This window comes from Sinohyriopsis cumingii, chromosome 1, assembly GCF_028554795.1.
Source record: "Sinohyriopsis cumingii isolate HCF-2022 chromosome 1, ASM2855479v2, whole genome shotgun sequence".
NCBI lineage: Eukaryota > Metazoa > Mollusca > Bivalvia > Unionida > Unionidae > Sinohyriopsis > Sinohyriopsis cumingii.
The window spans coordinates 188276703-188301018 of record NC_142961.1 but is presented as its reverse complement, the minus strand read 5'-3'; the positions used below and the strand labels follow the sequence as shown (position 1 = coordinate 188301018).

At 40.4% G+C, this 24316-nt stretch overlaps 1 protein-coding gene across 1 annotated transcript in view; it reads right to left on the bottom strand.

The window, feature by feature from the left end:
- The window catches only part of LOC149808551 (transmembrane protein 179-like), a 127222-nt gene extending 103210 nt beyond the window's left edge, over window positions 1–24012 (bottom strand). The window contains exon 1 of the mRNA XM_089971190.1: window positions 23867–24012. Within this exon, the coding sequence (XP_089827316.1) occupies window positions 23867–23965 (99 nt within the window). The 5' untranslated portion in view covers window positions 23966–24012. The remainder of the gene's footprint in view (window positions 1–23866) is intronic.
- Between the last annotated feature and the right edge of the window lie 304 nt (window positions 24013–24316).

Here is a 24316-nt window from a genome sequence, read left to right as displayed (position 1 = left end):
TTCTAAGAAAATGATTTTTATTTAAGTTTAGCTGATTTTCTTTCTGCTACGTAAGAATTTGTACGATATCAGTAGCTTCACCGCATTCTCCGTCCTTAGCTTGGTAGAGGATTTCATACAGGCAGAACGAAAACTTAAAGAAATGTTTACAATAGCAGAAGGAAGAAGAAAAAGCTGTTGTCTTTCAAGAGCATCACAAAAGAAAACGATTCGAAGAATAGAAGAGAAAGTGCGAAGGAGAGAAGAAGGACAGTGAAAGTCAAACGTTGACGGTACTACTAGACATTTTATCAGAGTTAAGGTACCTGAGAGAAATGTATCACACTTCTTTAGCTCAACAAGGGAGAACAAGACCTTCCTGTAACTAACATTTCAACCCAAGTATCACCCCATTTACACTGAATACCCCTGAGATGTCAAAAACAAAAAATAAATCAAGATTAAGCGACACTTACATTTTCCTTCTAGTATATCCTCTTTTTATAAATCAAAATGAACTTTCACATCACATCAGCGAGCTTCCCATTGCCCATGTTCCATTTGAATCTCTTCATTGGCATAGGTTCTTCCTCATCATCACTTTGTTCTCGTCGTCCTTGTTTGTCTCTCTAAACTGGTGTGCGTTTTTCTTCATATTCAGAAGACCTCTCCTTTCTCATCTTGTTTCTTTGAAGGGTTGTCTTTCTTAAGTCCGAAGTGCAGCTCGAGATATCAGAAATGTTCGTTGCCAACTTGTGTGATTCCTTGCTAACCAAGCTGAAACGTCAATGCCAAGCCAAAGAGGACAATCGTTTAAGACTCTTTATTTATCACGACAGTTTGAAGTCACCTGTCTGGATCGAGTTTAATAGCCCAGCAAAATTGATATCTTCCAAAGTCATTGACAAAATTCAACACGTTCAGCAATCCAACGACCAATTTCATATTACCGATGGCAAAGCTACAATTTAAATGACCTATATTTTCCTTCCGAAAGGGAGCTGACGCAGAAAAGTGTTATTGGTGGACGACATTCTCGGCACCGAACGCATCATTATCAAATTTAACAACACTTCAGACCAGATGTTTTAGCCTAAGCCAATGTCGTGGGACGAACATATGCCGACAAGAACGACACCGCAGAATTGAAAAGAGCATAGGAGAGCATTGGACAATCAGACCGAACCAAACAACAAAGAGAAGCAGAACTACTGAAAAGATATCCTGACCTTTTAATTTTATATTTATGAACAATATCTGTTAAGGCATCATGGTCACTCTTCTAAATGTGCACGAGACACTTATTCTGTTAAAGTCTTTGCACTTCATATCGATACTAATCGACCTCTGCGTGTAGCTTTATCAACATTGTATGCTTACGAAGATGTGTGTGTAAATTGTGACCTACACCAAAACTGTAAAGATGTACGTGACTGGAAAAGTGTTGTCTTCGATGCTTGGACAAAGAAGTGGCTGAATATCCCAAAGACATTTGTAATTGATGCAAGAAAGAAGTTTTCTTCAAACGTAAAGTAAAAATGTGACATTTAAAAATGTGTTAGCCAGAGTGACAACAAAAAACCGATACAGACGATATGAACATTCTGGACAAAGTACCGCAGTCGATATCTAAACGAATCAAAGACCATTCTTGGCTGAAAAAGTAGAGACAGTCAATAGCGTAGGAACTCAAAGGACATTACAACTTATCCCTATACATTCTAGGGTACACTTGAATAACAAATGTTGTACAGTAACTTGTTTGGATTGTGCTTTGATCCTTTTGTTTTGTATGTTAGCGATGTACTTAAATATTTGGCTCTTAAGTAGTATTGTAGTCCATGTCAAGTTTAAACTTTGAACACTGAACATACGTGTCCTGAATGTATAGCATTTCTTGTTTCATCCATGTTATTTTCAGAATTCTGAATATGTTCGCTATGGGTGAATATTCCTCTTCTTCCTCCTCTACTCTCAAAGTCATTTACGAAACGTTAGATCGTACAAGTCTGTAGGCGCTGTATCTTCGCCGTCCCTTTAAGTAGTAAATTGCTGGACCGAGTGGTTCAGGCAAAGCCAAATTTGTCAACGTTTGATCGAGCACAAAACCCATTTGATCGATTATGCACCACCAAAAATCGTGTGGTGTTAGAAAGAGTTGCAATTGCCTTGCAGACTCTTTCATGAATGTCAAGGAGAAACCATCGTCCTTGTGGAAGGCATTCTTCTCGAAGACGACGGGATCGTGTCTGACTCGAGTAAAATTATCTGGTCATCTTAAATGACATGTTCGGAGAAGACGAAGATGACATTAAACTTTGGCTTACAGAGAAAGGCATTATCATAATACCAACATCATTTACATAACCCAAAATCTGTTTCAACAAAGCAACACTCATGGTACCATCAGTCTCAACGCTCATTACGTAGTCTTGTTTAAAAGTCACAGAGAAAAATCGCCATGCAAGTGTTAGCCAAACCGTTTGGAACTCCTTGGTTTACGTATGCGTACGGCAATACCACTCACATCTAATTACTTGTCGTTTTAAAATGCACTACATACCAGATTATTTACAATTTTGTATCCATCTGTATTCACGACTGGTGCCAAGAAGAAAGGTGACTTTAGTAACCCACAAACAATGAAAGGAATTCCATGGTGGACGCGAACAATGGACCTCTCATTTTCCTCCCAATCCTATTCTGACCGAGATATCACAGATACAACAAGAATTAAGATCGAAGGATCGCACAAATTTGTCAGAAACTGAAAAATCGCAACAGTACTGCCGATTCCTGTATCGTCTTCAACTCTTTTATCAGAAAGCATTAGACGAAACAGTGAAACAGTGAAGCCGACTCTGAAATATTTCAAGGCCATGACGAAAGCCGGTAACCATCACTCCCAGTGACCAAGACTCGGCCACAACGTTGCACTTGAAATCTTTCAAACGCAGTCGAATCCCATCCCTAGTATGATTGCAGCATCCTTATTGACCCCCCCCCCTTTACACCTCAATGAAAAGAACTCAAACCTTGGTTTAAAAAGACAATGTAGACACCTTCTTCGACAGAAGTAAAACAGCAAAGAATGGAAGCCAGTGGTGGAAAAAAGCAGGGATAAAGTGATCCCTTTGCACCATCAGCACAACACTAGACTCCTCCCCATGTGACACATCGGACACCACAAGCAATTTCCATGCCCCACGAAAGCAAGAGTAGCATCAGTCAACAGTAGATGAATTATTGAAGAAAACCATATCGAAGAATCTAGCATTAACTACAATCCTTCCAATCCTGCAGGTTAAAGGAGGGGTTCAGAAGTTGTATTGTGTTGCGAAAACCCACCTGAAAAGTGTACGTTTACCACACGTTCAACGACGGTTGCAAGAACAATCCACGTACACCTCACACAAATCCATTTGACGAAAATGTTTTAGAAGTCAAACCAAAGTAGAAGGCATCGATCGTCAATGACAAGCCGATTTGGACGATGTCTCTAATGTGGCCCCCGCAATATCGCGGCTATATATTTGTTTTGTTGCATTGACTTGTTTTCCAAATTTGCCTGGGTTGTACCTTTGACTTTTAAAACAAGTTCCGAATTACAACTAATGTTGAAACAAAGCGACCGTCACTCTCTCCGATGTCAAATAGAGAAAGCACCGAATTTCTGCACTAAGCTTTCCAAATGGAATTGAAGAGAACATACATCCATTTATTCACCACCGAGAACCCGAAACCAAAACCAGCATCATGGAATCTTTTCAACTCACTTTGAAGAACACAAGTGTAAATATTTTATTTGCTAAATATTTGTTAAAGCTACGTTAAAAATCCTAATCACCCCCCCCCCATTTTGTAATCATACAATTCCACAGCGGGATGAAATTAACAGCTATTTACAATGGTCAATAGGTCAGTAAGTTTTAATGGTCAGCAAAGCAGACTGGTCATTTTAGCACTGTTTCTCTAAAGAACTGAAATAATGCTAAAATAATATTTTCTGACACGATAAATGGCATGTAAAACTCTTCTTTTCCTGTCCACTGTGGCCGTATGGTCCCTTAATTACTACCCTAGCTGGTCAGCATTTTTTAGTCTGCAACTGCAAGCAGACAAACCCGAATCAATCATAGATAGAGCAAGTTTTACTTTTGTATCCATAATCCAGTCCTGTTGCGTTTGGGGTTCATCCAACTCTTACGAGTTGATGGCATGGTAAATGATGTATTTAAACCACCCTTAGGAGTGAATGTAGGTGATATTCTAGGACCAATATCAAATTGATAGGGAAGGAATGTAGTGGCTAAGGCAGACTTAATTTAGATTGTGCCCTTGCACCAATTGTCCTTATTTGCCATTATCGTTTAGAAAAGTTTCCTTCATGGCAGCTGAAAGTGGAAAAAAGGACACAAGAAAAATAAGACAAATGCTAAAAATATAATTTTTAACTGAAATGAGCAGATCCTAAACTTATTGAATAGAGTGTACTGATCGCCAAAAAAGCATGCGCCAATCAATCTTATTCGCTGACAGAAGTGTCTATTTAATTTAGATGGGCAACAACCAAGATCACATAGCTGATGATCATTTATAGAAAATGCTGAAAGGATGAACAGATATTTTCAGAAAAAACTCCGGCATTTATTTTGAAAGTTGAGTACAGGGAGGAAAAAGTCAGGACTAAAAATGTCCACAAAAAATTCTGAAGGATAATTATAACTCAAGCGTGAGGAATTAAAATTCCAGTGCAGAAGGATCGAAAATTGCTGGTGCTGATAATGATCACGTGCGTTTGAGTTGCTGATATATTAATTGCTTTAATATTCACTTTTCTACAATTATATACTTTGAATCATTCATTGTTGAATCAGTCCCAGGCATGGTTTTGCTACAATTTGTCTGTGATAATGAGATGTCTTTGAATTTCTTGAAGAAAACATGAAACAGGGAAGGATATTTGCAACCCCTTTTTTATCTATAGTTTATAGAGCTCAGCATTGCAAATGATATCACCGACAGTGAATTTTCACACGAAAGTCTCAAAATGTAACCAAAATTTCTTAAGCTGTTTCACACACAAACCATTTTAGTTCCATTTGTATTAAAATATATAGCTACGCTACTCATTAGATATATGGTGAAAATTGGGGTGGAAAGGTTAATCACTATATGAATACATTTTCCATACCGAAACCCATATCGATACAAGAGGTGACAAATTGATACAAACGATACTCAATATATACAAGTTATCTGAATATATGTAAGTTGTGAATAATTATTAGTTATTTACCTTTTTCACTCTTTAAACTGAAAATTTAAACTGAGACAGACGTAGCAGGCACATAAACTTATTTCCTGTCAGTAAGAAAGAAAGCCTATTGACAACACCCACTCAACTAATACAAATCAATACAATATGACTAATTCACATTGCACAAAATGTGCCCCCCCCCCATTTTATCCCATCTTCATGTTCATCCACAGATAACATGTATCAACATAAAGAAGATATACTAGATTGGTTTCCCACTTATGAATGATTCAAGTACTTTACTGATAATTTAAAAACCACTTTTCTCTGTTGCTGCACATATTGTCTACTTGGATCAATTTTGAAGGCTTTCGGTTTGTCATGCAGTGAAATAGTTTTCATTCAGTTTGATTGGTGGTAATTACTTGTCCAAGTCCAGTGCAAAATTATAAACATCAATCATATCTATCTGTAGCTTATTCACTGCGTGATTCAAACGGAAGTATTGACATCCAAACTGGATCCAAATAGATGCAAAGCAACGAGAAACTTCATGCGTAAGTTGATATTAAATAATCTGTAAAGTATTAAACATCATACATCAGAAACAAGTTGGGAATGTCTCCTTGTTGCTAATACATGTAATCAGCAACTTAACATGCTTATAGTATAAAAGGCATCAAATGTCACAGAGTCAGCAGGGTCCATATTTCAAACATCACGAATTATAATAATCATCTTATTCAAATCTTTAAAAGGGAGTGGATGCTGTCAATAATTTCCTTTTTCGTGGACAGAAGTGACAACGCGTGGCTACTTCAGTTATTTTGCATCTATATTTACAATGTAATAAATTTGGTTGCTAGTCATCTCTGATATGTCATAGAAAAGTCTGCATACTCGAGGAATCTGAACTATTTATTTGTGTTGAATAAAACATAGTAATACATTCTAAAGACATGAAATTAATAATAAGAGGTTTGACAAGGCAAGGAAAAACAAAGAGGTTGGTGGCCAAGTTGAGTCCTGCATCTGATCAAATGGAGCAGTCTGTAATGGTCTAAAAGGTTGAATGGCAATCACCGTCAACTAACCACTGGTCAGTTTATTTTATCTTGTCAAGGATGAAAATGGCATGTGAACAGATAATAAGTATGTGTCTTTCTGTAGCCTGTATTATAGAAATAAAATACATATCAACACATATAAAACAAACCCACCTTACGGCTTACAGACGTTCTAAAAATGAAAACACTATTAAGTTGATATTCGTATCGATAATGTGTTGTTTCGTGGGGTGTAAATCGTGAATCGTATCGATAATGTGTTGTTTCGTGGGCTGTTCATTGTGAATCGTATTGATAATGTGTTGTTTCGTGGGCTGTTCATTGTGAATCGTATCGATAATGTGTTGTTTCGTGGGTTGTTCATTGTGAATCGTATCGATAATGTGTTGTTTCGTGAGCAGCAGAGGGGGCGAATCGGACATTTTGTCCAATCGTTATTTGGCTTAATTATTACTTTCTGCACTCAACGATCTAGTGTCGTTGGCGCCTGGTAAAAAAAAAACGACGACATCTTTGGGGGATCGTCGCGTCGTCATTTGGTTTAATTAACACCTTCTGCGCGCCGATCCCCAGTGTCGTCAGCGTCCGGTAAGCACATCGACGACCGCGTCGATGTCATCGCCCCCTCTGCTGCTAAGTGGTTATTTACAATGAAAATTATTTACAACTAACCGAATATTTGGTCAAGTCCGATACGATATCGTGTCCGAGGATCATGTAAATTTATCGTTATGAATCCATGTGGGGTCGACTGAGCATGACTAAAAAAGTTTCGAAAAACATTAAAGTCCATGTCACCGCCGCACCATGTCTGCCAAATATTTCGTAGCGTGTGTGTATCAACGCCGTTGAATACAGCAAGAATATTGCAGTTATCTCTGATTACTTTTGGAATCTGAGTGTATCGTTGAGTGACATATATCACGTCAGTGTTTTTATGCCTGCCTCTGGAAAATATCCTAGCTGGGTTCTTTTGATTGTCTAACATAACATCATCGTACACGACTAGATTGTTAACGTCGCCATCAATATCATCAATACCCGGTGCATCATTGATATCCGTAATAAACTCAATAACATTCTTTTTAGCGATCGCTGATGCATTCTCGTTGAAATCTTTCAACACCTCGTAGCATCGTTGATCATCTACGCTAGGAGCAACCAAATACAACTTATCCCACTTCATCCATCTCATTATTAAATTGAGTAACAATTGCGTCTTGCCGGATCCAGATGGTCCGATGATAATCATCCGGATCGAGTTTGGTAACGCTGCAACATGCTTAACTGGTTCTCTTGTTTTAGTCGCCGAAAAATCAATTATATTCATATCTCTATACATAAATTATGGATCTATATTGTGTGAAGTGTAGAGTGCGTACTGGCACAAATGATATGACAACCGTTACGACAAGAAATAACAGATCGGCGCTTACTGGTAAGTGTGTACAATGCGGTACAAAGAAATTTAGATTTATTTCTATTAGACCCGGAGATGTTTTAAAAAAAAGCGAGGAGGTGACATCGCAGCCAAATTGGCAAAACTCCCCGGAACACCGTGGGCAAAGTATCCAGGAGAAAAACACCTCCCAGGATATAACTACTGTGGCCCCGGAACACGATTAGATATTAGACTCGATGATCAAAATCAGCCCAAACCCGGTGAGTATCCAATAAACGCTATCGATAAGGCGTGTCATGCTCATGATGTTGCTTACAAAAGTAGCGATCTGCAACAGCGTCATATCGCGGATGTAAAATTAATTCACGCGCTAAATGCTATTCCTGATAAATCCGTCAAAGAAAAATTGGCCTCATGGTTGGTAAAATCGGCTATGAAAGGTAAATTAATGATTGGCGCTGGTAATTAATAACAATCATCCAAGAAAAACGATGGATTCCATCTATTATTCTCCGAGAGGATACTGGAAGGGGAAGGCCGCAATTGGTAAGCTTGCAAGCGCTGCAAAGGTAACAAAGACCACTGCGGCTAATTGGTTATCCAAACAGGCTATATGGCAAATCTATCTACCACCGCCTAAACAAATCAACTTCTCGCGCTTTGATGTCAGCGTACCTAATGAAGTTCATCAGGCTGATATACTATTTCTGCCGCATGACAACGGTTACAAATACGCGCTAACCGTAGTTGATGTTGCGAGTCGATACAAACAAGCGGAACCATTGAAAACAAAGTCAGCAACTGAAGTAGCCGATGCGTTTGAGCGGATTTATCGAAGAGGTCCTCTGCGCTGGCCAAATCTATTACAAGTTGATCCTGGTAGTGAATTTCGCGGCGCTGTTTTATCAACGCTGAAACATCATAGCGTCGCGATACGACGAGGTCATACTGCGCTACATCGTGATCAGGCAATTGTTGAACGATTCAATCGGACTCTCGCTGAACGGTTATTTGGATATCAATACGCGAAGGAATTCATCCAAGAAAAACGATCTCGTGAATGGGTTAAAAGGTTGCCAGGTGTAATTGCAGCGTTAAATAACGAGATTACCCGAGTAATCAACATGAAGCCCAGCGACGCGATTAAATACGAGTATATACCCGGAAAATTAAAAATAAATAGCGTTTCTAAGCCGATTCTTGGCGATGTCACTGTTAGATATCTATATGAACCAGGAGAGCTTGAAGGCGGTAAAAAAAGGGCTACCGATCCTATTTGGAGTGTTACCACACATAACATATCAACGATAACACGATCAACTGGTAGACCACCGATCTATAGACTGGATTCAATTGCTCCTCAGCGCGGATTTACACGCGAGCAACTACAAGTGATACCTAACGATACTCAATTACCCCCGCGTGGTCTTAACTAGCGCCGTTGCGTCTATTACACTCAAGACAGGTCAACCTCACATTGTTTTTGACATGACCGAGACTGTTATCGATCCTATCCACGGTAAATTGGCGAGTGTCTTTATCCGAATAACGCCAACTCATTATACAATTGCAACTCGCGCAGTGATTATTCTGTTGTTGTCGTAGCGAGATTATTAATTCGGCATCAATATCAAAACGCCGCTGTTTTTTTTTATCCTGTTGGCGGTAACCCGAGAGTTTTCTATCAATGACGCTTGCATCGATGGTGACTTTGTCCGTCAATAACAATTCTTCGAAGCTGATTTATCCTTCGTACTCTGGACACTGCAAGATAGACTAGATTCGACCATTCGATGCGATTATCAACTATCCAAACAATTGTGTCCGTGATGGTTAGTCCCTGCGAGGAATGTATTGTTGTTGCGTATCCTAGCGTCCACGGGGATTTATCAGCACGTAGCGCGTCCTCGACGACGCTGATATCAACGAGCACGATATCATTCAGCACGAGAATTTGTTTTTCTGTCCCTGACGCTGTCAGGCCTGGAATTTCAACTTCAATGTTCTGCCGCCGTGTGTCCGCGGGTCTATAACATAACGGCACTGGACGCGTTGGAAACTTTTCCTTATGCAACGTAAACAACTTCCGCTGAAGTGTGTCTCTGACTATCTTTCTACTCGCTACAATCAAATCGTTTGGTCTCCATGTTTCCCAGAATTCATTTAACGGCGTTTCCGGAATCACCTCGCGAATTATTTCACATTGAATTCTATCCGGCTGTAATCTGATTAATTTCTTAACCTCGCGCAGTTGTTCATCAAGTGCTCGGTAATCAGTATCGGTTTCTTCATAATAGTCCACAAAACCCCTTAACCAATCATGTGGACCCTCGCCGACAAATGGTGGTGGTTGGCCATGGTCCCCACACATGATTACCGCTGTATTCGCGCGCAGCAACCACTCAAGAAACATTTGTAAAGTATCTAACGAAACAGTACATATCTCATCCCAGATGATAATGTCGGGAATAAATTTTTCACCCATTCGATCAGGAGTCCACTCACCTCCGCTGTATCGAAAGAAGCTGTGATAAGTAACGGCGTCAACATTTCGTTGTTTTATCTCTCGCGCTAGTCTATGGGTCGGTGTAAGCACGATTATACTTGCCCGCGTTCGAAATAATTCAATTGCCCGAGTCGTCTTTCCTGACCCGCCACAGCCGCTTAAATAAACCGTCTTGTGTCTACAAATTGGATCAGAACACGATGGTGCATTAGACCATTCTGACAATTTATCACCGCGTAAGTAGTTGTTCTCAACGGTGACATCTGCTGACGGGGAATAATCGCGTCGTATTTCATTTTTAATTCTCCATGTACCCCAACTCTCGTCCGGACTAGTAAACTCGGCTACGTTTCCTTTATACGCTACGTCAACATAAAACGAATCAACGGCTACTCTAACCGCGGTATCGGGGAATCTATTTATCATCGAGAATAAATTGATAGCGGCATATCCCAGCATAGACGCCCTCAAATGTGGATACGCCGGGCTGTCTCCATCGCTGTAGGTAACAACTGTACCCAACCTCGTTCCATTGGACAAGAAAGCTGTTTTGCAGTTCACGTATCTATTTTTTGCCACTGTGTCCTTGATTACGAAATCATATTCTGCGTCATCTATAATCAGCCGTGAGCAATATCGTTTGTAGTCGTGGTTTTTTCCACCTTGTGTGAACTTACCAATTATTCTTCTACCGAGATCTTTTGCCTCGCGGTTTCGTTGGTTAAATATCCTCCTGGACCATTCGATGATATATTCCTCGTCGGCATCAATGTTTTTTCTGGACTCGTCAATTATGCTATCTAGACGCTCCGGTTCTGGTAACCAGACTTCAGTCTGTGCCCGGTATGATATAATCGCGTCACTGACAATCAACGAAACTAGCATGCTACAATCAATCATATACCGTAGCAGCGCTATTGGCAGCCATCTCTTTTCAGCCATGTGTCTACCGATCCAAATATAGCAACAGCGATGGAGTCCTGCCGCGAATTCAAATGATACTATGCGAGCGAATCCGGTTAAATCAAAATCAGGCAGTGGTCCATTAATAGCAACACGAATCATTTCATGACTGGGGTGTCCAAATCGTCTAAAGTACTCAGCGGCGGATCCATACCCGAGAAAACTCGCTGGATAACAGGCAACCATATCAACCGAGATCATAGCGTCGCGGTTGTATTCAGTGTTCCATAGTCCACCGTGATAGTATTCCAAACAACTGGATTGTACATCCGGTAGAAATTCTCTGCGCGTTGGTCTCCACGCATTTTTCCTTGCTGCAACATGAGCTACAACCGATGGAATCGTAAAACAATTTGTTAGCAGTTGTTCATCATGCTCCTCAAATTCTATGGCGGTTTTTTTCATCCTGTTGTGAAATGCTTCAGTGCGATATAATTCACCGTTTGGTCTTACAAACTGATCAAAGGTATCCGCATCGTTTTCAGCGCTGCGAAGTAACCACATTGATACAGGGTCGTTTTTACACAAGTAGGCAATAGCATCAAATAGTTTCCTCTCCGCGAGAAAACCGTCCTTGGAGAATTGTTCTCCCAGGAATTCTTCGGGGATATACTTTACTGTTCTATCCCGTGGAAATATTGTGATCACGGGCGTCCATGCGTGTTCGTTATGATCAATAATTTTGATTGGGGCTCCCTTCGATTTATACTTCGATTCGTATAATACTTCACCGGTTATCGTTGTAACGGTTATTGGAAATCTCAGCGATGTTTCTAATCTCGCTATGTCGCTGATGGTTGCTCCACGCTCTTTTACGGTTAGTTCCCACTGGTTGATTTTGCTACGTCGTAAATCAGTCAATTTGTTTCCTCGACATGCATTTGTAAAATGCTCTATTATTCGTTCTGCTACACAATTTATCCCAGTTGACTGTTTCATCGGTTTCAGTTTTCCGATATCAGGTTTCTTATTTAACGGGTATATTCCATAAACAACTGCTGTTTCAGGATACGCTCGTTCATAGTATGGTTTGTCAATTCCGGTTAACAACCCCGGCTTGGAGTCGCGGCTGACAGTGACTGTTTTCTTGTCGCTGAGAACTGGTTCAAATTTATCACGCATGATCCAATCGCCTGATTCCACCCGGACAATGAATTTTACTCTGAAGAAATACCTTTTACCGTCAAGTTGTGATATTATCATTGCTGCGCGGTTGTCGTTCATGGTAGCATCAACAATGCCATCAATTCGAAATGTTGACCAACTATGAGATGCACCATCACGTTTGAATTCATCGATACAATCGCGTATTTTATTTAACAGGGTTCTATCGTTTATTAACGCTTTTGGTGTGTCCTTGAGGACTCTATCGAGATTGAACTTAATATTTTTCCAGGGCTTAATTACTGCTAATCTCTCAAACTCATCCATATAATTAAAACAAGTATTTAAATGAAAGAATATAGTATAATGAATAAATGCAAATGGTTGATGATTGGGTCGACAACCCCGTGCAATAAATCATGTAGAGGTGAATTCTGCGGATATCATTTACAAAGCGTTCGTAATGGCTCTCTTGGTCCTCTCCCGTGCTTGGTTTGCCACGTCGGTGTAAGAGGAAAATCGCAGTTGTGTATCAATTGTGGCGGAAAGCGATACAGGGAACTAAAACGCTATTATGACAAGCGAATTAAAAACGCCGTCATTGACCCCACCGCAGACTTCGTCATCAAAACTCCTCAGGACTATATTGCAAGGTTTATAATTAAACCAAATAATAAATTAGACAAGTAGTATTATTATACAAATGAACCAAGAGTTCAGACCTCACCCTGTGTTTGTTAATTACGAGGCATCTCGCGACGGTATTGTTAGAAACCGCAGACTGAAGAAGCCGGTTGGTACCGTAAATAATCACGGATACTTGCGATTTAATGCTGGGAAAAAAATCTGTCTTATTCACAGGATGGTGTATGAAGCGTTTAACGGACTGATCAACGACGGTCTCGTTATTGATCACATTGATGGATGTCCTCAAAATAACAGACTGTGTAATCTAAGAGCTGTTACACCGAGTCAAAATTCCAAATTTGGAAAAACAGGAGGGATGAGAAAGGCAAAACCCGTAAAGTCATTTGATACAATAACGCACGAAGAAAAAATATTTCGCTCTATGAATGCGGCTGGTAAATACTTCGATATTTGTAGTAAATCAGTTCTAGATGTTGCGGAGAATATAACTAAAACAGCGATCTCAAAAAAGACGGGTCACAGAATTCGATTTTCATATATAACATCAAAGGGAGATAACTCGTTTTGTGATAGCGTCGCATGACAAGAGTTACGTCCCTTGAAGTCTAATTAATGTTGCGTCCCTTGAAGTCCAATTAATGTTGCGATTAATTAATCATTTTACGATGAAAACTAATGAAATACACGCTATTATCTAACAGCTGTATTCTTTTTTTTAATGTTTTATTTGAGTATTTGGTTTCATTTAAATGCCGTGAAACACCATTAATAAGTATTTAAGGATTCAAACGATTCAAGGGAATTCAAATTAACACACACCTTGTGACTGACGCCGCTGTATTAGTCACTTTATATATAAGATGACTCGTTATAAGCCTGGGGCTTTCGAAAGCCAATTCAACTAATCAAAACTAACCCACGCTCTTGACCCGGGCGTGTGGTTGTCTTTTGTTTACAATCATGCAACCGGGTTAATTTAATTGGGTTGCTTTTGATTGGTTGAATTGGCCGTAGAGTTCCGCCCCGCCGTTTTATGTTTGTGCTGTCTTGTGCCGTCCCATCATCCATCAATCATTTCATTATAAATATATTCATCCTTAATTAAGTACATGTAGTGATGTCCCCCAAGCATATCTTCTGGGCGGTCTACGATGACGTTTGTCACCCTAGGCCTCCCTCCCGGAGATGTATGCTTTGGGGTTCCAAGATGTGAATGTCCTTAATTAAGTATATGTATATGCCTGTAATCTGCCACAACACTCGAGTGGAGATCTACGGCATTGTACTGTCCATGTATGCCTGCAATCTGCCACAACACTCGAGTGGAGATCTACGGCATTGTACTGTCCATACAAAAAACGGGGTCAAAAATGGCCCCAATAATTTTATTAAAATTTTTGATATTAGAAATAAGATGTTTTATAAGAATAATGAATATCGAAGACATCAATAATATATTAACTGAGATTTCAAAATTAAAAAATCAAGGAATTGAATTATCTGATGGTCTCGACAGTGAAAAAATATTATCCGATTATGAGATTATTAACGAACAGTCGAAACGGGGGCGTTTTACCCTGGCCCGCGAGTATTTTTTTATAAAACGATTACAACATACGATTAATGAGAACCTGTACCACAATGACGCAAATGCATTCATTGGACTATTTACTGCCGTTGAAATAATACGAAAAAAACTCGGACGTGTTTATGAACGACGCCGGGAGATTTCTAGTAAGATCAAAAACATTAGAAGGATTATAGACGAAAACTCCGTGGAGCTCCCGATGGTACACTCGGCGGAAAATTAGAAAATTGCGGATCAATTTACAATAATGGTAGGTGAATCACTTACTACTCGGCTAGCCAGAGAGCGGCTAGCAGCGCTTAAAAAGTTTATACCGTTACGAGACAGGGTGAGAGAGAAACTTCAAACGCGACAACAAATGCAAACCGATTTTACTGTTGGAAGCGAACAACTCTTTGCCCCGGTAACTAAAGCGACTAAGGATGTTACAGCGGCAACTGTACCCGTTCTTGGTGCGCTTGAAAAGATAGCGGCAGAGACAAAACAAACAAAAAGGTCTTTAGAAACACTCCCTGCAAAAATAGCGGCTGCTACAACACGGAGGCCACCACCACTCGCTATAACCGAACCACAAGAACCCTATGTTACAATGGCCGATGAAGAAGAACTAGGCGCCACCGCAAGAGAACCAGAAGAAGAAATACCGGAAGAAGAAATACCAGAAGAAGAAATACCGGAAGAAAAAGAGGGGAATATACCCCGTATTGTACTCAAGAAGAACACAATAGATCAAATTAGAGGCTTCAGCAACAGGGAAGAATTAATTAATTTTACTGCCAACAATTTTGCTAAGAGCATACGAGATAAGAAGCATATCAATAGCGGTTACGAGAAAAATATAAAGTCGTTAAAGGACTGGGCAAGAATAGTGTATTTAGCGAGTAAACATAAAGATGCATTACCACATCGTAGTAAATCCGATTACGACGCATTCCACAAGGAAGTTAAGAGTATAACACCAAAAAAAGGAAAAGGATACTCTGTTGGTAAAGAATCCTACGGCGTTACCTGCCCTGGTAGTGTTCTCAGTGATATATCACGGCTAGAGGTACTAATTGGAGGAAAACGAGCCGGAAATAACTCTACGGAAATAATCAATGAGGCCGCTGATATTTGCAAGCGTTTATTTGCAGGCGGTATTATGGACATTAATGCATATCGAACGCTCATAGACGAACTCGTGGATGATTAATTGGAAAACTGGTGTTTTTAATAAGGATGATCATACACTACAACCATGATAAACCAGTACTCGTCTACGTGGTAAACTCGCGATTGCCTATTTACCGCGCGTACTATGGAGATGGTCTCGGTAGCACCATTGCGGGGTTATTTACAAGAATGGCTCCAAAAGTAGCGCCGTTAGCCAAACAATTAGGGATGAAGGCTATTGATGTTATTCGTGATAAGGGTATTAGTGCTATTGGAGATGTTGCCGGAAAGGCGCTTTCTGCCGCGCGAGACAAACTAATGTCGTTGGTGAAATCCAGGAGAAAAAAACAGAAACCACCGGTGATGCCATCAACGACAGTGATGCCTGCAAATGTCAGTAAAGTAATAAATAACGCCGTGGAAGAAAAATTAGAGTCGTTGGCGACTTCGCCATTAGCCGATGCGGCAACCAACGCGCTCATGAACGCGATAGCGGGGAGTGGTTTAAATTCAAAGAATTTACGACGAAAAAATCGCAATTGAAAACATCAACATGATAAATAATAGAATGTTTGCGCGTACCGCTGATCCCGCGTTTGATATGGACGCCCCAGTGCGCAGGGATGATTCTGTCCGTGATTATCAATATTATTCTTATTATGCAGCGCAACCCGACCTACGATCGCGAATTGAACTTCAAGTCCAAGATACCAGTAAATATTTTTTGCCGTGTGAAGCGTTTATCGAAATCGAGGGAGAACTCGTGACAAATGCCGCCGATAATGCACCATACGCAGATGACCCTCGTGTTCGAGTTGGTTTCGTCAACAACGGTATCATGGCGTTATTTGAGAGCGCCAGATATCTTATTGACGGGCGAGAAATTGAATCAATAGAACGCGAGGTTGATGTTGCAACGACGATAATTGGGTTGGCGAGATACTCGGATGATTATACAAGATCGGCGGGCCCATCTATAATATTCGCAAAGGACACCACCGATAACGCTGACCATTTTCAGTACGTTAACGTGCTAATAAAAGAAAATGCCACAATTGACCAGGATGAAGCAACCAATCCAGATCGCAGAGCAAAACCAGGCGCTAATTTCACTGTTATAAAAAGTCTTAACGATAATTATAATCTAGGATTCGCAGCACGAGTAGGAATGTTGCAAGGACAACGCCGAAAGTTTTCATGCGCGATTCCACTCCATCATATATTTGGATTCTGCAGAAATGTCAGAAAAGTTATCTATGGGGCTAAGCATACAATTGCCCTGACGCGAAGGGGCGATGATAACAATGCAATATGGCGTGCTGCTGGCGTCGCTGCCGGTAAAGTCATTTTAACTAAAATGGCATTGTGGATGCCGGTGCTGACTCCATCAGTTAGCACGGAAGCACGATTGTTAGCATTTATGGAACAGGGGGGAAAATCGTTGTTGAGTTGGCTAGCGGTAACAACTGATGCTAAAGAGGATAACGTCGCCGATACGTTTACATGGCACTTGGCGTCAAAACAGGGTGTTTCAGCCCCGCGTCATATATTCATAGCGCTGCAGAATAGGGAACGATTGGGTAGTCAAGAACGCAGCCATATGATATTTGATCAATTAGGAGTCAGGGATGTTTCGCTGAGAATAAACGGACAACAGGAACCATCCGAGGATATACAGCTTAATTACGGTGATAACCATATTGCACGTGTATACCATCGATTGCTGTCGTATATGAGCCGTGATCAAAACGTCGACACTGGTTTGCAAATATCACAACTTGATTTTAAAAACCTGTATCCGATTTATTACTTTTCGTTGGAACATCTTGATTTAACGAGACAATCCGTCGTTGATATACACTTTCGAGCTCGTATAGCCCCGGGTGGTGTTAATTATAGAGCGGTTGCTGTCATTCTCAGCGATAAATCAATGCTGCTAGAAGGTGTTGGTGGACGAATGAGAATCGTTGATGCGCCAGTGGAAAACATGTAATTGAAAGCACAAAACGCGTTTACAATAAATGTCGTATAGTGTCGTCAGTGTAGAGTTGACTGATGGTCAAGTCAAGAAATTACGATCAAAGTCGGCTAAACAATGCGGAACCACAATAACGCTGAAGCCGTCGCAGATGGCGGGTGGTAATCATAAGATATCGTTGACGGCGCGTCAAATAAAACATTTCAATGATGCGATGAAGAATAAAAAGGGTGTTCAAATAGATTTTTCGGCCGCAGCAATTAAAAACATGGAAAAGACCGGTGGGATATTTCCGCTGTTAGCTGCGATTCCGGCATTAATTGCCGCGGCCGCACCAGCAGTGGCTAAGGCGGCGGCGTTAGGAGCCGTTGGTACCGCGGCGGGGATGGCATTGAAGAAGGCAACCGGGAAAGGTTACAAAAAAAAACGACCCGTGGCCGGAAAGGGTCTAAGACTACCGGGAACCCCGTATTCATGGTACTCGGGAAAGGGTCTAAGACTACCAGGAACCGTTTATTGACTCGGGAGTCAATGACTCCTGAGTCTATGACTCCTATGTCTAATTTTGATTTAATAGACGCCGCAAACGCGTTAGCGATAAAAAACTTCAGAGGTGTTTTTATGAGGGATCAATTACCGGCGGCACCAAGGAATATTGAAACCGGCATAATTAACCTCGATGGGTCCTCCGGAGCGGGAACTCATTGGGTTGCGTACGCGATTGATCCGCGTGCAATCGTCTATTTTGATTCATACGGGTTAGCCCCGCCGAACGAGTTCATGCGGTATATCCGGGCGTGTTCAGCCCCGGCGTGTTCAACCCGGGTTTTTTATTCCACGTTGCCAACACAGCAGTTAAGCGACCCGCCGATATGCGGCCGTGAAGTATTGAACGTACTCGCGGCGATTTCATCATCGCGGAAACCACCTCATGTGGTTGTAAACGAATACACTAGTGGGAAATTTAGAGACAATTACATTAGATAATAATGATTGATATTTGGGGACGACCGGTTTCGGCGCTGAAAGAATCCACGGAAACGGCCGCCGCCGACATAAAAAAACTAATTGAGGATGAAATCGCTGATACGTTGAATCTAACAAGTGTTGACCCGGGCGAAATAGTTGTATTTCAAGACCGCCAGGGTAAATTGAAATCCGGTAATGTGTCACTGAATGACGTTTTAATACGACAGCGTGATGCCGCCGAGAACGCTATCGCGCTGTATACCAGCGACGGACGACTCAAACCGGGTGAAGATATATCGATGATAGATGGAAGAATAAGTACACTTGGCAACAATTATATAACCATGTCGGATTCGTTAAAAAATTTGCATAATAAATTTAACATACAAGCAATTCAGTTCGAGGGGGTACAAGTATCTGTCGCCGGTATGCAATTCATTATCAATAGTTTTTTTGGAACCGCGATGATAGCCGAACCAAATCTTAAAACAATAACAAATGCTATTTTGGAGTTTACGGCGATGTCGGCCAATTTACCCCTGTTGCGAAAAAATGTTAACAGGATCGATGACAACTTTGATAAATTCTTTGGTAAAAAAAATACCAAGCCGGATGAGATTACAATAACTATAAATGATATCACTGCGTATGGACAGGAAATAAAAACAATCAAAACTGATGTTGCAACAAACAAAAAGAGTGTAGACGCGCATGAACGGGAAATAGAAATAATCGGCGCTAATGTTGCAACGATCATAAATAATGTAGACTCGCATGGACGGAAAATAGAAACAATCAAAACTGATGTTACAACGATCATAAATAATATGGACACGCATACACAGGAAATAGGAACAATCAAAACTGATATTGAAGCGAATAAAAAAAATATAGACGCGTATTGGCGGGGAATAGGATTAATCAAAACTGATGTTGCAGCGAACAAAAAAGGTATAGACGTTCATACATATGAAATAGGAACAATCAAACTTGATGTTGCAGCAAACAAAAAAAGTATGACCGAGAATACACGGGAAATAGAAACAATCAAAACTAATGTTGTAACGATCATAAATAATGTAGACGCGCATTGGCGGGAAGTAGGAATAATCAGAACTGATGTTGAAACGATTAAAGACGGACTACCGAGAGTAGCAGAGCAATTCGAAAAAATAAAAACCCCTCATGAGAACATCATCAACACAGTATACACAATTCGGCATGGATCATTCGATTGGACTCCTACACAGAATACAGTAAATATCACCGCAACTGTTAAGGGTATTTATCGACTGACACTGGTTTCAATGATGCAGTTTAATATATTATCGTCGAGTTCATCCGGGTTTAACAATACAATATCAACAATTATAGACAAGAACGCAACTGAACAGTTTACAATTTATGCCGTTGATGGAAATCTAGCCCGGGCAAACATTACATGGTATGTGGAATTTGCAGCGAATCTAAGTAATTAAAAACACTAGCTCTTTTAAAATAAAAATGACCACCAAGGAAATTGAATCAGAGGTATCACCGACGTCACATCAATATCGATTCGATACCGCAAAAGAATTTTCCGCGAACTTGAAAACGCTTTCCGAACAATACCGTGCAAAAATAAAAAAATACCGCAGAAAAATAACCGCCATCGACGCGGTCGTGTACTCGGTATCGGGTATAGTAGCTGGCGCCGGTGTTATTTTATCCACGGTGACCACGATAACCCCGATCGCTGTTCCAATCGCTATCTCCGCGATGACAACAGTTGCTGGAGTTGCCAACGCAATCACTAGGAAGATATCATCGTGTTTTCAGAAAAAACTCAACGAGTATACAGTAAAACATCAAATAGTATCCGACGCATACTCGAAATTATCCGGGTTGATCTCGTTATCGATTGATAATTTGTTCGTATCCGATGTTGAATTCTCCACGATGGTCCAGTTGTATAGCTCCGCGATGTCAAAAATCGAGGATTTTCAACTGGAAGCCGGAACCACCTGGTTGTTGAAATTAGACACTAAAAACAACGAATAATAATAATGTCGCTGAACCCCGAAGGGTCTCAATTACTTCAGCGGATCGCGGAGAACACCACTCCGGTACAAACAAGTATGATATCGATAACATCAACGAAACCCGAATTCAGTGTGAACTTCCCATCACCGGTTCCAGTAAAGGAAATAGCGCTGGCAAAATTGCGAGTATATCACAGTTGGCCTAATATCCGAGCGGACGCATTTAACGGACAACAACCTAATAACTCGCTGGTTTTTGCACGGACAAATAAACCCGATGGGACCCCAAACTGGGAGGAGGTTACAATACCAACTGGGTCATACCAAATAGAGCAAATCAATAAAGAATTTCAACGCAGGATAAAATCGATCACAGGAAAGGAATCAAAAATCGCTATTACGGTTCATGAACCGACGTTATCGTCGACGATTGAAATAAGCACACCGGGGTATATGGTTGATATTTATAACAGTTCAATAAGAACCATACTAGGATGGCCTGAGAATCCACCCGCGGACACCCCCCCATCAACTATCCTCAGACACGATAACGGAGATGGTGGTAGGCATATTGCTCCATACAACGTAAATATCGCATCAGTGATAGCGATCAATCTAGTGTGTGATGTTATCGAAGGGAGTTATCAGGTGGATACCAAGCAATCAAATCAAGCTCAACAGGGGTATATCCTTTATTCGTTTTCACCAACAGCCCCTCCGGGATTTTTGATCATTGAGAGTCCGATTAATCCGGTCTATATGCGATGCCATGATCGGTTTTTAACGAGAATTAATTTCAGACTTACCGATCAGTCAAATAACCTAATTGATCTGCAAGAGGAGGAGTTAGTGATCACTCTGTTTGTAAGATCATAGCAGCAGAGGGGGCAATGACATCGACGCGGTCGTCGATGTGCTTACCGGACGCTGACGACGCTGGGGATCGACGCGCAGAAGGTGTTAATTAAACCAAATGACGACGCGACGATCCCCCAAAGATGTCGTCGTTTTTTTTTTACCAGGCGCCAACGACACTAGATCGTTGAGTGCAGAAAGTAATAATTAAGCCAAATAACGATTGGACAAAATGTCCGATTCGCCCCCTCTGCTGCTTCGTGGGCTGTCCATTGTGAATCGTATTGATAATGAATTGTTTTCTTGGGCTGTTCATTGTGAATAGTATTGATAATGTGTTGTTTCGTGGGCTCTTCATTGTGAATCTTATCGATAATGTGTTGTTTCGTGGGTTGTTCATCGTGAATCGTATTGATAATGTATTGTTTCGTGGGCTGTTCATTGTGAATCGTATTGCTAATGTATTGTTTCGTGGGCTGTTCATTGTGAATCGTATTGATAATGTATTGTTTCGTGGGCTGTTCAATGTGAATCGTATCGATAATGTGTTGTTTCGTGGGCTGTTCATTGTGAATCATATCGATAATGTGTTGTTTCGTGGGCTGTCCATTGTGAATCGTATCGATAATGAATTGTTTCGTGAGCTGTTCATTGTGAATCGTATTGATAATGTGTTGTTTCGTGGGCTGTTCATTGTGAATCGTATTGCTAATGTATTGTTTCGTGGGCTGTTCATTGTGAATCGTATCGATAATGTGTTGTTTCGTGGGCTGTTCATTGTGAATCATATCGATAATGTGTTGTTTCGTGGGCTGTCCATTGTGAATCGTATCGATAATAAATTGTTTCGTGAGCTGTTCATTGTGAATCGTATTGATAATGTATTGTTTCGTGGGCTGTTCATTGTGAATCGTATTGCTAATGTATTGTTTCGTGGGCTGTTCATTGTGAACCGTATTGATAATGAATTGTTTCGTGAGCTGTTCATTGTGAATCGTATCGATAATGTATTGTTTCTTGGGCTGTTCATCGTGAATCGTATTGCTAATGTATTGTTTCGTGGGCTGTCCATTGTGAATCGTATTGATAATGTGTTGTTTCGTGGGCTGTCCATTGTGAATCGTATTGATAATGAATTGTTTCGTGAGCTGTTCATTGTGAATCGTATTGATAATGTGTTGTTTCGTGGGTTGTGTTCATCGTGAATCGTATTGATAATGTATTGTTTCGTGGGCTGTTCATTGTGAATCGTATTAATAAGCAGCAGGGATGAATCATTTCACCGGACTGATCCAGTGGCCTAAGTGATTAGAGCGTCTGTCTCGGATGCTGGAGGTTGCGGGTTCGATGCCGACCGAATCATACCAGAGTTTTAAAAAAATGGTACTAGCAGGTGCCTCGCTTGGCGCGCATTAAGATGTTAGTATTAGGACTGGTCGGTCAGGTGTCTGAATAATATGACTGGGTGGGACATGACGCTACATGTTTGTGGCATGATGCCCCCAGTGCTAGACATCACTATAAACTGCCCAAATGCAGACATCCTAGCGATATGACTAAACGTCTTAAAAAAACGTTAAAATTCTAAATCATACACACAAACACATAACATGACTAAAATTATTTAATCAATGGTACAAGTTTAAAGCATACACACATCAACTAACATTGTTAAAGCTATGTTGCAAATCTAACACACACACACACACACACGTTTCACCCTAGGTGATAAAGAATAGTCTGTGTACAAGTATCCTGCTATGCTGGAGCTATGGAAGAGTTCATATTTGATAAAGGACTGAACAGTTATCGGAGCTGTTGTCTGCCACAGGTAAACAAACCTGGCTTGTTTATTTGGCAAATTAGATCACAAACCGATATTAATAAATAAAAAAGGAGTTTAAAGAAAACAAGATAATGCATGTGATATTTATTTATCTATGGCATGTGCTTACTTCCGTATTGAAAGTGGACTCTTCCATAACTCCAGGATTCACAAGTATGCAGACCACACATTTTAAGAAAACAAAATAATGCATTGAAAGTGGACTCTTCCATAACTCCAGGATTCACAGGTATGCAGACCACACATTTTCAGCCTGTATTGAATAAATGTTGGTCTAGATGGCGGGAAAAATGGCGTTGATAACGATGGTCCGTGTATGAAAAGACTTGGAAAATTGTGTAAAAATTTTGACATGCATATGTGAAAACTGAGTGATTCACGATGCTGAGCTGAACGGTTACTCTTATAATATTTATCACTTCCTTTGCTATTTGTAATATATGTACCAAACATTTACGTAATATTAACATCTTCCAGTATTATTATATAGAGGTCCATGAACTGATAATACTGTTTGTAACTACTTACTTGATTTACACCGATTGGAATGGAAATCAGAAATCCAGAAATAAATGCACAAAAATACAAAATTGTATGAAAAAGTATTTGAATGTCCATCATCCGCATCGTGACGAATTTTGCAGTCCTGTTGCAAACGGATTGTCGAAGCTTAACTTCTCCTACTGTGGCGCGCTATAAACGGGTCGGTATAAAGTGCGAAACGGAATCAATTTCGCGAATACCACCTGTCCTTACCTTCTGCGAAAATAACCCAGTACGTGTTTTAATAAACACAATATCATACACACATATTTCAGTACCTCACTTTGTAATTTCTACACTAACATCAATCATCATTTTACTCTGTGAAATTTGTTAAGAAATAAATATATGACAAATATTCACCACTATAGTTATGGGAGTGTTTACCTTTTCTTTAGTTCCAAAGTGTCTCTAATATTTTTTAAAATAATTTAA